This window comes from Castor canadensis, chromosome 7 (genome assembly GCF_047511655.1).
Source record: "Castor canadensis chromosome 7, mCasCan1.hap1v2, whole genome shotgun sequence".
Lineage (NCBI taxonomy): Eukaryota > Metazoa > Chordata > Mammalia > Rodentia > Castoridae > Castor > Castor canadensis.
The window spans coordinates 6538305-6555257 of NC_133392.1; the positions used below are offsets into that span (position 1 = coordinate 6538305).

At 46.2% G+C, this 16953-nt stretch overlaps 1 protein-coding gene across 2 annotated transcripts in view; it reads left to right on the top strand.

Annotated features, from left to right (window-relative positions):
• The window catches only part of Adam12 (ADAM metallopeptidase domain 12), a 332872-nt gene that overhangs the window by 263485 nt on the left and 52434 nt on the right, over positions 1-16953 (top strand). For both annotated transcript variants that reach the window (XM_074078072.1, XM_074078071.1), the window contains 2 exons: positions 12154-12331; positions 16781-16870. In XM_074078072.1, the coding sequence (XP_073934173.1) occupies positions 12154-12331; positions 16781-16870 (268 nt within the window). The remainder of the gene's footprint in view (positions 1-12153; positions 12332-16780; positions 16871-16953) is intronic.

Sequence of the window (16953 nt, forward strand, 5' to 3'; positions counted from 1 at the left end):
ATTCAACCATGAATAGGGCAGATACACATCTCACCCTTGGAACTTGTATCATAGTGAGGAAAACCAACAAGAAAAAGAACAAACGGGGGTGGGGAGGGGGGAGGCAGCACAAACAGTGTATACATATGTAAGTAAATGTAAAACAATAAAAGAAAAGAACAAATAAAATTGCAAATTAAAAGGAGTGTGATGAAGAATGCAAAGAGGATGAAAAGGAGTGAAAAGCAGAGGGTAGGAGAGGACCAAAAAGAAGAGAGGGAGAGAGAACCAACAAAGAGAAGAAGGGGCAAGCCCAGCAGAAGGACGTGTGTGCAAGGGCTCTGAGGGGGCAGCCTTGCTGCCAGGAGGCCAGGGGCTTGGGAGTCGGTGAGAAAGTGACGTTGGATACTGTAGGATGGAAATGACAGGAGCCAAGTCAGACCAAGACCTGCCTGCCATCCTAGAAACATGGGTTCCTCTCTCCAGAGCAACAGGAAACAATGCCAGTGTTCAGATAAAGCAGTAATGTGTTATTTCTCGTAAGAGTCCTTCGTTTATAAGAGGGTCCATGTAACATTTAAGCAACTGTAGCTTTCCAAACTAAAAGACTTCCTGGAAAAAAAAAAAAAAGAGGACTAGCATATAAATTCTAGTTTTCTTTTAGTGTAATTAATAGGTATTTGGAAACTGGAAAGGAAGGGTCCGGCATTAGCGCGCCAGGTGGTGGGGCTTACCACACTTCACATGCCCAGCTCTCCGATATTCCTCTCTTGATGTAAAGGAGTCTCTTCTGTTCCTGATTTCCACTCCCCTTCCTACAGTGGGCATCCTTTAAGGACTCAAAGAGCCATAAAAGACACCGGCACATTCCTGTGTGTGGGCAGCTGAAAGGAATCGCCACCACCGTCTTCAGACCAAGGGGTTTGGACCTGTCTTGGTCATGTTCATGGGCAAATGGCTCCTAAGCAAAATATATGTCCCCAGTTGCCAACCAGGGGTGGAAAGCAGCACGTTGAACACCAAGGACAATGTAGACTGGGAAACTAAGCACATGAGGTTACTTACTCCTTGTTCTCCAGGATTACAAAAAAATCACAGAACGCAGAGGTCAGAGCCTCAGGAATAACCTCCACACCTATAAAGTGACCTGCTTATGAAGAAGAATGTCATTTACTTCCCAGCAGTTTGTATAATCGGCTCGTTCAATCACTTCAGTTTAGTTCAGGGTGTGCTCACAGCATACCCTCTTGCTACTCAGGTGACTGAACATGGAGAATATCTAGATGAACCACTGGATCTGCATGGCCTCCACCCAAATTCAATCTCCTCAAATGAAAAGGCCAAGATATCAGCCTCAGACTCAGGACAAGCCCATGATGGAACCATGTTGATAGAGAAATGGCCACAAGTCAGAGCAAACTCATTCATCCACCCAGCAAGCACTTACTCTGTACTTCCTATGAGCCAGATCCTAGGGAGCAGGGCAGGGGCGTAGAGGCCAAAGGCAGGGTCCTGGACTTCCCAAGACCAGCATTGCGATGGAGAGACAGGCAGGTGAACTGGAAATGGCAGCCTGGGAGGTGCAGGATTCCAACAGCAGGTGCTTTGGGTGAGGGGGTCTCAACCAAAGGCATCTAGTCTACTCTGTCTACACAGGCTTGGGCGTTACAACTTGCCTGTGAATATTTAAGTGTGTGCATGTGTGCCTCTAAAAGATCAGAAGAAATTTTCAAACATGACCATGATACCATTTCACATCATTTAAAAAATGACCAGTAAAATTCCTTGTGACCAGGGAGCCAAGGGTAGAAGGGGATGGTAGGCAGAGAAGACATCCAGGGTGGAGCCCACCTGAATTAATCTCTGGAGAATTGAACAGAGGAGACCCAACTCAAACTATGCTAACATCAATGTCTTTTAGGGAAGGCCTCTGCCTACTGATGTGTTTCGAGGAAGTCAAACAAAGAGCAGTTGTTGAAAACTTCCTAGAGCTTCGCCTGTAGTAGGACTTAGTTAAAAATGCAGGGTAGTTGGAAAGTCATACTCAATAGAACTCACTGTCTTGAAAATCAGTCCACCCCCTTTTGAACTTTGAGGAGCCGTTTGAGCTCATGAAACACCCTGATTTACCAAGATGGGATAGGGGGGAGTTATTTCTCTCTTATCAGCTCCTCATTTGAGGGTGATTTTTTTTTTCCCTCAATGAAAAGTTTAATAAAATCTCATTTCTTCTCTCAAAGTGTTAGGGGAAAACTGGAAATCTTTATCCAAATAGAAGAAGAAAGGAGGAGGTCCTGCAAAATGAGGACTCCAGTAAGATGAAAACAGCACTGGCCGGAATCAATTTAATTACCCAGCTAGAGTCATTTAGTCAGCTGCAATGCCAGCATTGTCGGGGAAAAGGAACCAAGAGGAAGGATTCTGGAAAACAGCTCGAGAAGGGCACATCCATTTAGAGCAAGTTCTTGTTTCCACTCCGTGTAATTAGATACTGCTCACTAGAAAATAAAAGAATTTGCCTGCAATTAATACAGAGTTTGAATACTAAACGCCACTGCCCCAGGGCCTGGCAGAATTGTCCTTCTCTTTCAAGCTGGATGCAAAACAGAGGTCAAGCAAGGGAGGCCAGCTCTGCATGGGTATTGCTCCTTGAATGTCCAGTCCAGGGGAAATAAACACAAGCAAACTTGCTGTCCATCCTAGATGATTACACTTGTGCTGTTCTAGTGAGATGGGCATGATTGGGCTCATTTTAAAGGTAAGGGAACTGGACCTCAGAGAGTTCAACAGGCGGCCTACCTTTTCAAACTTACCCAAGTGGAAGCCCCAGGACCTCTCGCTGAGTCACTTCCTAGTGTGTTCACTACATGGAAGTGGCCGTGGCCATATTTGGGCTTCCTATGAGGACAGAGGCCTTCTCAGGACAAAGCACAGTCTCTGGGAGGCAGAAGGCAGCCCCATTTTTAAGTCATTTAGTTCTGCAGACCTCCTTCAAATTGGGTCACAAAAACAGACAGCAATTTCCAGGCTCACTAACCCGGCATTCTAGTTGTGGTAGAATGTGTGCAAAAGCATTACAGCTGAAATTCTCCATGTCCTTCCATGTCCCCCCATGCACATACCCCATGGCTTCCTTCTATCCCCAAGAAGTGGCATGAGGCTGCAGTGTGAAGTCAAAGGTAATTTCTGGGCCTCTCTGCAACCACAGTGTCCAGAAAGACTTGTGTTTAGGTTCTAGAAGGTCAGGGACTGGTGCTCTCTTCACTGAGAATCCTCAGCCCCTAGAACAGTGCCTGGCACTGGCATGCAGTAGCACTCAGTAGGTACTTCATGATTGAAGGATGTGTGGACGGGTGGGTGAGTGGGTGAGTAGAGGGATGGATCAATGGATGGGTGAGTGGATCAACAGATGAAAAGACAGACAGTAATTACAAGACAATCAGATGCATGCACAGTGAGGCTTTCTCTTCATATTGTATGTAATGGCTGAACCTCTGGGGAGAAGACTTTTATAGTAGATCTAGCATTTTCTTTGTATACTACTCATCATTGTACCCATGGGTTTATAGTAGCTTACAAGAATAGACACAATGCAATCAATAGAAAAAAATCACAAGCAAAAAATAAGGGCTGAGAAACCCAGATGACTAGAAGGCTGAGTCTATTACTTTTCAGTACATGCTCCATGGAGAGTGGGGTGATGGGAGCAATTTGGTTTCCAAGGGTGGATCCTTTCAGCAGGGACTTTTCCTGAAGGCCTTTGCTAGATTTATCCCAAGCAGGCTGGAAGCAGTTCAAAAATATAAAATCTAATCGGGAGGTGGAGGTAGGGGAATCACCAACCCAGACAAAGACCCTATCCCAAAAACAAGCTAGGTGTGAATGCACACACCTGTGGTCCCAACTACACAGTAGGTAGAAGTAGGAGGATCAAGGTCTAAGGCCAGAGCAAAAGCATGAGACCCTATCTTAAAAATAAACTAAAAAGCAAAAGGACTGAGGTATAGCTCAAGTGGTAGAGCGCCCTGAGTTCAATTCCCAGTACCAAGATATGTAATTGAACAGTTGTAAGAATTAATAACATCCCCAACACTCCAGTAGACCTCTCTGCACTTTACAAAAAAACTTTGACAATCACATATTGTCACAGCCCTGAAGAGAAAAAAAAATAGATGAAACCACCTCCATCTTACAGCTGAGAAAGCTGAGGTTCAGGAAGGCCAGTGGGCCCAGTTGGTCAGGGCTGGATTTTGGATGCCAGCCCACAGCCCCTGGCTCCTGACCCAGTCTTTAGCCCCTCACCAGGTGCATGTGACCTAAGGAGCCTCTCAGCCCTGGGATGAGGGGCAACCCCTCACCCCTCCTGCATTCTCTGTGGTCCTGGTGACGAGCCCATCATAAGCTGCTCACTTAGGCCAGGACAGGGCATGTGAGGACTTCAGCCCTGGTTGGAAGTCCATGCCCACCTTCTCCATCACATTGGGTGGCAAGTCTCTTCCCTGTTACATCCTTGCAGAGTCAGCAGAATCAGCTGGCATTGCCTGTCTGCTGGGGCAAGAGGAAAGGGTACAGTTATCATTAACCATGGGATCTGCCTACATCTGTCGGAGCCCAGTCCCAGGTGAGTCACACAGATGGCAGCCGCTCCTTTCAACAAATGTGAGCAGTGCATCTGATGCATTGCTTCTAACCAACCAAGGTCCCATCAGCGGGAACACTGTGTCCCCGGCCTCAAGTTCTCGGACTTGCTGGAGGAAACTGTATCATCATTGTACAGACATGAAAAGCCCAGAGCAGTAACATCCAGAAGCCTCCTGTACATGTCGCAACCGAGTAGAGGTCAGTTGGTGTCCTTATTAAAAATTCTAGGAAATTATATTTGCACTTTATTTGGTTTCCAGGGAGGAGGAGCAGAGGTGAAAGTTCACATGTTAAGATCGTGGATTATAAAGTGCTGCAGATGGCGCCATTCTGGGTCCCAGGTGTTTGCTATTAACAATTGAAATGGCCTACTGAGGATGTTTGTGATTGCTCACTCCTGGCCTGGTAGCTTCCTTAGCATTCCAGGGCTCATCTGGTAGGCCCATTCTGATACAATCACCCTCCACTTCTGGAGGGAGGTGAGGATGTATCGTCCCATTGGCTTCTCCTGCACGGCAAAGTCCATTCCATCAATGAAGTCACAGTTCTCCGTGCTGGGCCCAGTGCACCCTCTAGTGGCAGGGTGGGTGGACTCAGGTCTGCATACCTCCCCCATCAGGAGGTTGTGCTGCTACTTAGATGGTTTCTCTTTTCCTGCCAGCAACTCATTAGGTCCTGGATAGCTCGCAGCCTCAGATGTGTGCAAGCTGACCCATGCTTGACCTGAGTTGGATAAATCCCAAGACCTGGGATTACACCAATGACCCTTACACCAATGGTGAGGTGTACTTGGAATGGAAGTAGGACCTCAGGATTTACTTTTATTTGCAGCTGGCTCTAGGGAGCACTGAGGAAGTCAGGCAGCTGCCTACCTCTGGCACTGATAACTCGAGGCCAGGTGGTTGAATGAGAGGAGCATAGACCTTCTGGTCAGAGATCTGTGCTTTTAGTCTCAACTTTGGAAACCCAGGACCCTGGTAAGACACCTCACCTGTCTGAGCACCACTTTCTCAATCATAGAACAGGAGTGATGTAATTTGATTCACAGGGCGTCAATGAGAGGGAATAACCTCTGAGCTCTTGGTCCACAACAGGGTTTCACTAAACAAATGGTATTTATGGTCACGATCCTAATGTGCAAGGGGACAGAAAGGAAAATATCCACGAAGTGGGGTGACCTCCTTGGGCTGCACGGCAGTCCTGCCACACCACTGAAGGTGAACCAGTCACCCAAAGGTGCAAGCACCTCTACCCCACCCAACATGACCGTCAACTCGTTCACATAAGTCCTGTGCATGGATTAAAAGTGTTTATTCACCAGCATAACTGTGAAAAGACGTAAAGATTTTTGTAAAGATGGCCCTAAAATCTTCGATTTGAAACCTGGTGGAGCAAAGTCCTTCTTCCTGCCTCCCCACCCCTGCTGTGAGCTCTTGTACCTTCTCACTGTAAGAAGACCTCACTCCCACCTGGGAAGCAAAGATGGGGTTATCGTGGCTTCTGGGAACGAGGAAGTAGAATGGGCTCTGCACTGTGGGAGACTGAGTTGTGTTTTTAAAAGCCCATCACACTAGTGGAGTGAATGATAAAATATTAGTTGTGGGCTTATGTTCTCTGGAGAATGGAGTCTGGGATTTGTGCCATGGCCCACCCTGCGCTCCAGGCCTGGCCTTGGATTTGGAGTAGGACAGGAGAGCATGTGGAACGTACTCACAGGAGGTGATCTTGGGGGAAAACATTTGGAAAAAGCTTCCAGGAACTAAACACAAACATAACCACATGGCAGGTAACAGCTGTGGGAGCTGCTCGTTTGTGTGTTTAGTCTGTGGTTGGTCAGTTACTTCTGCCCTTCAATCCATGTTCTTGTTGAGCTGGAGAAAACCCAGCCATTCCGGAATGGAGCAGGGTCGCCTTGCTTCGTTCACACCACCACACCTGTACTAAGTTGAGGGATGCTATTTAACCGCCTGATCATGCCTTCAGCTCCTAAACCATGTTACTCTTAAGCCTCCTCGCACTTGTGGTTTTACAGATTAAACATTGCTGCATTTTAGCTGCAATTATAATATATTCTGCACCATATTGGAAAAGTTTCTAAGCCCAAGAATACACAAGACAGTAGCAGACATCTTTTCCGTCTGGGCCCTGGCAGCTGACACCTCACAGTGCTGTGAAGTTTACCAAACTTCCACTGAAAAGGAGAAAGTCTTGTACCCTCCTTGGAATGGAAGGTAGTGATGATCCCCACTTTATAAATGTGAAAACTAAGGCTCAATGCATGCCAATAGAAGAGTTGCCCAGACATCCTCTTCCAATTTGGCCTCCTCCCTGCCTCCTCCACACCACATGCTCAGGTGAGAACAGTCACCAGGTCTGCTCAGTCTGTGACGTTCCACGTTTGTCAGGAAAAGGCAAAATTCCATTTTGGTCTGCCAAAAGAAACCAGTGGGAAGCTGGATGACAGCAACCTATTTTCCAAAACCAGTTAGGATCAAATAATTTGTCAGCTGTGGACAATAGAAGTTTGGGATTTTTTTTTTTTTCAATCAATTTAAGGAGAAAAATCTGGATGGCTTCCCAGCCCTGGTTTCCTGCAAGCTGACTTTTCCCGTCACACTGTTTCGTCAACCCCAAGCTGTTCTCAGCAGCTGCCCGGACTGCTTCACTCTCTTCCTCCATCACTCCTGGTTCTTCCCGACAGTCAGCACTCGGATGGATGGCAGTGCAAGCCCAGAGCCAGGGAATTGAGACACGTTTATTAGGGAGACAGCTGAGTCCCTGGAGACTGCAGGGACTGTGACCTGCCGCCCCTCAATCCAGCCTGATTACAGCTGCTTTGCCTGGCTGCCTAATTTCCAACAAGAAAAGTATTCTGCTCCAGAATGCTTCCCAGAGAGCCTTTGCAAGGGAGCCAACTCCCGACTTCTGTCAGGGTTGATAAATTGGCTTAGTATGATTCACCCCAAGAACATAGCGGTGAAACGCACAATAGGCTTCCCGCAAGAAAAGAAGTTTCTGACTGTAGATTTGTCAAAGTAATAGTAGCCTGTAATAATGTTTAACTTGGCAGGTTTGTGACAGCTGGAATATTAAGCCATGAGTGCATTCGTAGTGAGAAGCTCTAAGTAACATTCCTTTTTTTTTTTTTACAAGTGGTGGGGATTTTTTTCTCCAAATCACCTAGCTTTCTCTCTAGGTGGAATTTCTTCCTAAAAAGAGGAATTTCTTCCTCTTTTTATTTCTAACCTTGCATTCAGCATGGTAAACTCGCCCCAAGAGTCCCTGGTAGTTAGTATTAGAGGAGAAGGCGAATGTGTCTAACAAAAGAGGTCACATCCAAGCAGGGGCCACAGTCACCCTGCCATGGTGTCTGAGATAAATTCTCTGCCCCTGAGCTAACAGCAGCCCTTTTTTTCTGGGTCTCAGCTCTAATTATTTTAAAGTGCTCTTGTGCCAAGGGAAGTATCACTCGAAACAGCTTCTCATCTGAGTAATTCTCCAAGTCTATTGCTTTGCCTCAGTCTATCATTGCTATACGTCAATTCAGTTAGCGACTGTCCTGGCATATTTGGGATAATTTATTAGATGTATTAAAAAGGACATTGTGATGAGCTTGCCAAAAGTTATGGAAGAAACTGAGGCTTGTCGTTTTACATACAGACCGTGGGCTGAACCAGATCTTTGATGTCCAAACAACTAACTACACAGCCCAATTCAGCGTGCTTTTCCTGGATGCTCCAGGAAATACAGCTACTAACCAGGAAAGGAAAACTATGAGCGAGAGGAAGGCAGAGCTGTCATATTGGATTTTGAAACAAGAGGAAGGGAGCATCTCTCTGCTAACCACCAGACACTGCCCTGCTCCTTAATTAAGGTGCACTATAAGAATCAGTGCATTTACTGTAATTCCTAAACATTTTAGCATGCATTCCTGGTTTGAATTTAGTTTGAAGAGACAGGCAGATACGGAATTTTCAGTCCATACCTAAAGCCAGGTAAGGTTTTCCAAATTCTATACTTTGCACTTTTCTTAGAATATGGATCCACGATGTCAGAGCTGTACGTAAGCACAGTGCAGGAAAGGTGATCTGTGATAAGTCTATATTGCATTTCTTACTACGCCGCAAGTAAGCGTGGGTGGGCCACACATCATCCTTAAAGCACGTGCATTTGAAATCTAGGTGGGTTGGTTCTAAGCTTTAATGGGCCACTAAGTGATGATCAGATAAACTGTGGTATGGCCTTACTTACAACAGAACAAGTATCTAGCCATGGAAAGGAATCAGTACCCATTACTAAAATGTGGATGAAGCACCGTGCTAAGTGAAAAATGCCAGACACAAAAGTCCACATATTGTATGATTCCACCTCCGTGAAATGAACAGACAGGCAAACCCATAAGGCCAGAGAGCAGACGTATGTTGGACAGGAGAATGAGGACTGGCTGTTTAGTGGGCATGGTGTTTGTTTGGTGAGCCCAGGCTTTGTAGTGTTGACGCACTCTGTTCTGTGCGTGAGCGACCCTAAGCAAAGATCTGTCAGGGCCATGAATTCATTGGGCCTCCACTTAGCATCTGAGGAGGCTGCTGCTATCTTGCAGTTAAAACCAAGGCACCTTGAAGAATTAATACCCGCAAGTGCTTTCTCAGAGCAAGGATGGAGCCAGGGCATTGGATGAATCACATCCCCCTGTGATTGTGCATGAGGGCGAATTTTAAAAGCACTTGGGGGGTTGTTCTTCAACAAAATAAGAAAAAGCTAAGGGAAATAGAAGTTTATTACTACACAGATCACTGTGCTTCCAGCCGACCACATTTAGCACAGACACGAAGAAGGTACTTGGGCCAGTGGTGATTTGTTCTACCCTCCCAAAGTTCTACCCTGGCACCTAAACTGACCTCATTCATATGTGTTTCTGTCCCTTTTCTTTAATGTCAGTGACATGGGGAAGACTTGTCCCAGCTTGCTGAGTAGAGCTGGTCTCAGCCCTTCCATGCCAGGGGTCTGTGGACATTTGGCTCTCTTGTGAAACAGTCTGACTCAAGCCACCCTTTCTTCTGGCTTCTACTACTATTATTCCCACTACAAACACTTCCTGAGACCTACAACTTGTCCTCAGGTTTTTTCCTAATGAACTTGAACACTATCTAGAAATCTGCTCCCTTCCAAAATGAACCAATCATAGTTGTCATCACATCATGGAGTTGCAGATGATTGGGTGAGAATGAGGTTCAGGCTCCTGAATCAGCATGGAGACACACACATGTCCTAGGATCTCTCGTGTAGGAGAGGCTCTCACCTAAACCATGGTGGAAACTGCTCCTTTGCAAAGAGAACTACTCATAGTTCCTATGCAATGAACTAGTCTCTTGCATACAAAGCCCTTCTAAATTGAAGGTAGTACACTTTGTAATTCGATGAACCTGTTCAGCCTCATTTTGATACCAGGAACAATCAATCTGTCTGCCAAGGAGAGGTGTGATGCCTACAGAGGAAACTTTGTTACAGCTTTTGCATTGTACAGAGTAGGACTTTGATTCATTAACTGATTTGTGGATTAGTATTGTACTCCAGTACTAATTGTTAATAGCCTGAGCCCTTGGGTTGGAGTGGGATCATCAGGTTGGCTCTGGAAATCATCACAATCTTGAAACTTTGCTAAACTCAGTCATTATGTGGCAGCTACTGTGCCACCTTCAGAGAAATGGAGCAGCTTGTGTTGGTTTGGCTAATTGGTTGAGATCCAGGTATGATGGCAATCCATAAATGTCTCCATGGGAAGGGGCCCTGCTTCCTCACTAATAAAACCTTTTGGGTTTCTGGCATGCCTGCCTCAAGATATGGGAAAATACATTTGTGAAAGAGAGTGACCCTTTGTGTTGGATAACTATATTAGTCTGATATCTGTTGCTGTAACAACATACTTGATGCCGGGTGGTATAGAAAGTAAAGAGGTATCTCCAGCAAGTTCACAGGCACAGTGCCAGCATCTGCTTGGCCCTGGTGAGGCCCCATGGCAGAGGGCATCACAGGTGTGCATTCAGGAAGGAGAGTTAACATGGCAAGACAGGAAGCAAGAGGGATTTGGGGGTGCAGCTTACTCGTTTTATAACACCTCACTCTCGGGAACTAACCAAGGTCCTCAAGAACTACCTTAATCCCTTCTGAGGGTGGCATCCCTATGACATTACCACTACAAGGCCCTATCACCTCCCAACCTCAGCACACTGGGGACCAAGATTCCAACACACAAATCTCTAGGGCCTACACTCAAACCATGTCCTCACCCCTAGCTGCAGTAAGAAGAAGCCTCCCCTCCCCACCCCACTCCTGCCCCTTCCCAGGGCTTACCAGATCCAAAGTGTGTTTCCCTTCCGTATGACACACTGTGGCTCGTGGCCACAGCTGGCTCCCCTCCTTCCAACGCGTCAGGACCAGGTGCCATGCTTGAGTCCTCCATCTCCTAAGGCATAGAATACCCTGATCTCAGCTGGCAGCAAGGGAAAGAAGGGCCTTGCTGTACTAGCAAGAGCCTAGTGAGCCCTTTCCCTTCCACCGATGTGCCACCAAAGCCAAAACTTAGTCACACAGCCCACCCAGGAGCAAAGAGTCTGGGAAGCCCCTCTAAGACCACCGAAGGAAGGGGAGCACAACTTTGCTGAGGAGTTGCCTGACTCCGCCACAGCCCTGTGTAGCCCTGGAATTCAGAGGTGAGCGCTGGTGCTGCGTTGTCCCCCAGCATTCTTTTCCAGCCATGTGGGGAGAGGGCTGATTTGACCTTCACAGAGCCGAGGGCCAGTATCCGCTGGCCTTGACCTAGGGTGCAGCCCTCTGTCTCTATATCATGAAACTGATAGGTACCGTCAGGTGGACCTTTCTCTTCTTTATTCTCACCAATAAGGACACCAATATGTGTTCTTCTTATAAGCTACAGTCCTAAGATTTCACCATTTTCCCCAGAAATATTCATGACACCTGTGATGACATTCTGTCTAAAGTTGTTGAAAGTTTGAAAGCTGTGAAAAAAAATTTTTTGGTGGCATTGAGGTTTGAACTCAGGGCCTCGTGCTTGCTAGGCAGGTGCTCTCCCACTCGAGCCACTCCGCCAGCCCGTTTTGCTTTAGTCATTTTGGGGTCAGGGTCTTGAGTTCTTGCCCAGACTGACCTGGACCATGAGCCTTCTGTTGCTTCCCATTTAGCTGAGCGATTGGTTAAGATGGGGTCTCACAAACCCCATCTTTTTCTGGGCTGGTCTTGAACCGTGATCCACCTGATCTCAGCCTCCTGAGTAGTTGGGATTACAGGCATGAACCACCATGCCCAGCTATTTCTTCCTTAGCAGTGGTGGCACTGAACAGAAGCGACTGTCATGAGGGCTGAATGTCCACTGTATTCAGTAGATTTAGACCTTTGTTCATCGAGCCTAAGGGGGAACATCTGGGCAGACTGCCACCAGGTGGCATGAGTAGCAGCAGGTGACAGCAGGAAAGGTCATCCTGTGCCCTGTGACTCACTCGGGCTCTTCCTCATCAGGTTCCCGTTCCCCATGGTGTTCAGCAGCTGCAGCCGGAAGGACCTGGAGACCAGCCTGGAGAAGGGGATGGGGATGTGCCTCTTCAACCTCCCAGAGGTCAAGCAGTCTTTCGGGGGCCAAAAGTGTGGGAACGGATATGTGGAAGAGGGAGAAGAATGTGACTGCGGGGAGCCCGAGGTGAGCAAGCCCTTTCTTGGCTCAGGCTCTTGGCTGGAGAGTCAGGATGGAAAAGTCCGGCAAGGCCACCTTGAACTAGCTCTGCAGCTGGGGTGGCTGCCCTGAATGTTAACTAGTGCACAGAGTAAGTTGTATCCCTTGGTTTAAATAGAAAAAGAATCTTCTCTACGGAAGGGTGCAATGTTCTCTGTGAGATGAGGACGAGAGCAATAAAAATGCATTTAGCTTTGAGTCTGACAGAGAAGAAAGCCTTGGAATTCTGGCTTCAAAGAGCTGGAAAGCACCATCTCCTTCTCTCTGTGAGACACGCTACCAGAGGGGAATGTGAATCAGCCACACTCGGTTTTAGCTTTCTCTCGAGGTGAAATTCTGCCACAGCCTCCTGCGTGTGCAGGGCCCGGGGCTCCAGGGCTTCTGCCTCTCAGCTTGTCAGCTCTCAGAAGCTACCAGCAAAAGCAGCGAGAGAAGGTTTTGATCCACCACAGGGCTTGTTTAACCCTGCTTTCCAGACAACCGCAGCCAATGTTCTCATTTCTGTGTGGCCCAAGTTAATCAACATAGAAAGTATGGCAGCCACTTTGTAATCTCTGAATAAGTCCTGAGAAGGAAAGAGGCGAGGGCACAGGGAGAACTCCAGCTAAAACAAGTGTCCCCTCGAAGCCAAAAGGAAGTTGTGTGCAGCATAAATCAAAACAGGGCGTTTGTACAGTAGGCAGGCTGCATGTGGGATTCCCTCCCCAAGAGCTCATGTAAGCCAAAATGGCAGACCAATTCAAGGCAGGCTTAGCTAAACACACAGATGGCTTCATGAGGGCTCAGGAAGAAAGTCGCAGAGGGCTGCTCTGAGAAGGGGGTTCCAGGAGGGAGGCTGAGCTGGAGGGTCCTGTACATTCCTGCGTTCCCCTCATAATCAGCTGGTTTTTGGAGTTCTTCTTATGTCTTATGTCCAAGTGTCGGGGGTGGGGGCGCCACACCAGCAGGAACGACAGCTTCTGGAGAAATTTTAGAGGTACTGGGTGGGGCGGGGGAGGTAGAGGTGGTTTTATCAAGTGTTTCTGTGCCCTTGACAAACTCAGAACTTATCAACGGTAAGTGGTGGTTAATTTTGCTCACAATGAGCAGGTGTGCTTGCTGTGTAGCTGCAAGTCCTAATCATGGTGTTACAAAAGCTCTTTAAAATTGGGGAGGAAATGTGAAACCATCATGGGATGGGGTGTGCAGATGGGAAAGAAGTTCCTTGGAGGTCTTGCTAATTTCTTAAAGAAGTGACACAAGTAGCTTAAATCACCCACGTTCCTCAGGAAAAGCCATGTTGACTTCAAAGCCATGCTTTGTCTTTGATTTGAACTCTGTTATTAATGGAAATAAATCTGACAGATCTTCATGGAGCCATGACTCTCAGGTTGGGAAGGACTCCATTGGCTCATCTGCCACCATCACCACCAGCTAACACTACCACTGTCACCATCTCCACAGTCTTCGCCACCATCGTCATTACCACAGGCACACCAGCATCCCCACCACCATCACCACTGGTCCACCATTAATTACCACAGCCACCCTTCTCCACCATATCAGCATATACTTTGGAGCCTACCATCTGCCAGCCAGTTGTGTGTTTGTCCTCTCTTACCTCCAGGAAGTAGTTTGTGCAGCTATGGCACTATCTTCTCCAGGTAGCACATTGCATTGTGGGGCAGTTTTGCATATCACAAAGCCCTCCTTATGTAGAACCAAATTCTGCTTGTGTGTAATTCCCAACTTTGCATTTATGTGGTTAGGTTCCTTATATTTCATAAGATGAGTTCTTGATATTTTAAGAGAAGTCTCCCTGCCCTCTTCCAAAGCTCTTCTTCCCACAAAATCTTTTAAAGTCACAGAGAGTATTTTTGTCTCACTTGTTATATTTTTTTAAACTTTATAATTTATGTTTTGCTTTTCAAGGTTCAAGCTCCAATTGTGCCTAGCATTGCAGTAGCCCATTTCCAGTTCCCAAACTTCTTTGCACAAGAATTGCAGTCAGACTTGTTACCTGGGCCCTTTTCCCCCTTGCCAGTGCTCAGGCACTGCAGATATTCCTCTACCATTGATCAGAAGGGCCATATATCTCCTAGCCCAGAGAGGGACTCAGTGTGTCACTTAATCAGAGAACCAGGGAGCTAGTGGTGTCAGAAATGTCCAGCACACAGCTAGAATCAGCCCCACTCCCACACTCCCAGAAATAAGCTCCACCATTCCCAAGAAGGTACACTGGAGTTTTATCCCAGCTCATTGTGACTAAGAATCTACATCTGCTACCCACAGCTTGAGAATGACAATTAGGGACTTGCAGTGGATTCTTTAATGCTTTCATTATTCTTTCTTCTTCGGGGACTTAGTATTCATTGGCTCTGTTGCTGCTCTATTGACTTCTAAAATAATAAATGTATCAGCAGACGAGGAATTTGTCTCTTCTGAGAAATATGGTACTGCAGAAGAAATAGATTCAGGGTAGTTAAAAGGCAAGTGAGTGTTGCAGCCTTCTGGTTCAGGACATTGGATTTATATCAACATAAGGAAATCTTGATGACTCACTCACTCTTCCAGCTAACTGGGCTGGGAAAGCGGCCTTATCTCCTTCTTTAAAGTCATAGGATGCCAGTAGCTTGCACATACCTTTTAAACTTAGTTATCTTTTTCACATTATCAATCCCCTTTGAAGCCAAAGACATTCTACTTGGCTGCATTTCCATTTGAGCTGCTGTTTATATTATCTGGTGTTTTGGAGGGAGGTGGGTTCTTAAGGGATTTTAGGACCCAAATATCAGATGGCCGATTTAACTTAGAATTTCCAGGGCATCTCTAACTTGGTTAATGTGTCATTAGTAGAGCCATTTAGACCATAACCAACAAGACAGAATTGTTGTACACTTGATGGTTTTGTCAGGGTGTGATTAATGGACTCCTTAAAAAAAAAGTTTCTAAACTTTTGTAGAAATTAAGTCTAGGAGCTAGAAACCCTTACTGTCATGAAAGTTACAGCTATGACTTCTGGTTGGCAGTTTTATCTTATTGTATACATTACACATTCCGGATGTTTATAAAGTCCTCAAACAAATCTAAAATTTAATAACTTTTGAAATATGTATGATAAGAGCAAATGGTAAACAGCAAATGATAACATAATCCATAGGGCTCCACATAGGGAGCAGTTCAGGTATCTAGGGTTGCCATAAATCTTCTTGATTGCTGGCAAAATTTATGAATTGCATGTGTAATAGTAATGATAAATTCATACAAAAAATGGTTTTCAGGAGTCAACTATCATATTATTAAACTTGTATACAATTAGCTTCACACTAGCCACTAATGTATAAATTCCTCAGAGCACATTAGACACTGAATAAAATCAAACAGCATTGGTAATTGAAGCAGGATTAAAGACTCAGTGGACTGTTCAATCTTATGACAATCACAATTTCTTCCCCCAGCTATTGGGGTACTATAAAGTCATAGACTTCATAAATTGACCACAAAAATGTGGCAGGCCCTCTGTTGAGAACTAGCAAAAGATGTCAATCCCTGGTTTCTTTTTGTGGGAAAAACAAAGTACTTGTGAAGGACAGCTTACTACAAGAGTTAGTGTTCTCTCAGCTTTGTTTCAGAGAGGACAATGTGCTGATATTTGATCATCTGTTTAGATCCCTTGAAAATCAAAGGGCTGCCAGCCCCAGCTACCTTCTTACCTCTGGGTCATGCTGATGTCAGTCCCCACTCTGACTGCCCTAAGTCAACAGGCTGTGCATGATGAGCAAGGGTCTCCTCTATGCCCACCTGGTTAGATTGCAGTGAACTGGGTTCAAATACTGGTTTTACTTCACTTCCTGTCAAGGCCTTTATTTTTTGTCAAAAGTGAGCCTTTATTTTTACTCATTCATGTCTGTGGGGGGGAGGGGGGAGATACTGACACCTAAACTCAGGGCCTGACACATTCTAGGCAAGTGCTCTACCACTAAGATATACCTCTGGCCCTATCAAAAGGGTTCATTTTTGAAGAGTAAGGTGTACATAAATCAATGTATATTTTTCTGAATGGGTAACTGGAAAGACTTCCAAGGATCCTCCTGGAATTCACTGTAGTGAGTCCTGCATGGAGACTTCTCTTGGAGCCCCAGCATGCCACAGATCAGAACGGCTTCCTGTCTGCAGCCAGCCCTCCTCCTCTAGCCCCTTTACCTTTCATGAAAGGTACTCAGTGCAACTGACTTCTCCCAGGGATGCACAGCACTAGTCAGTCCATGGAACTTAGCAGACGTTTTGCTGTCTTGCAGATGAAATGACCCTTGAGCCGGATTTCAGGTCAAGACCCAGGCCCTCTTGTTCTGTCGCACACCATTCAGATGCCCACTTGTGTCCTATGACTCATTTCTCTGTAGGACCTTGTCAAATGGATCTTCTTTCATTCCCCAGGAATGTACAAATCGTTGCTGCAATGCCACCACCTGTACCCTGAAGCCAGATGCTGTGTGTGCACATGGGCTGTGCTGTGAAGACTGTCAGGTGAGGTCATGCAGGCTGCAACTTCGCCCCAAAGTCACCGACAGAGTCCAGTGGTTCAAATCTGATGCAGGGCAAGCAATATG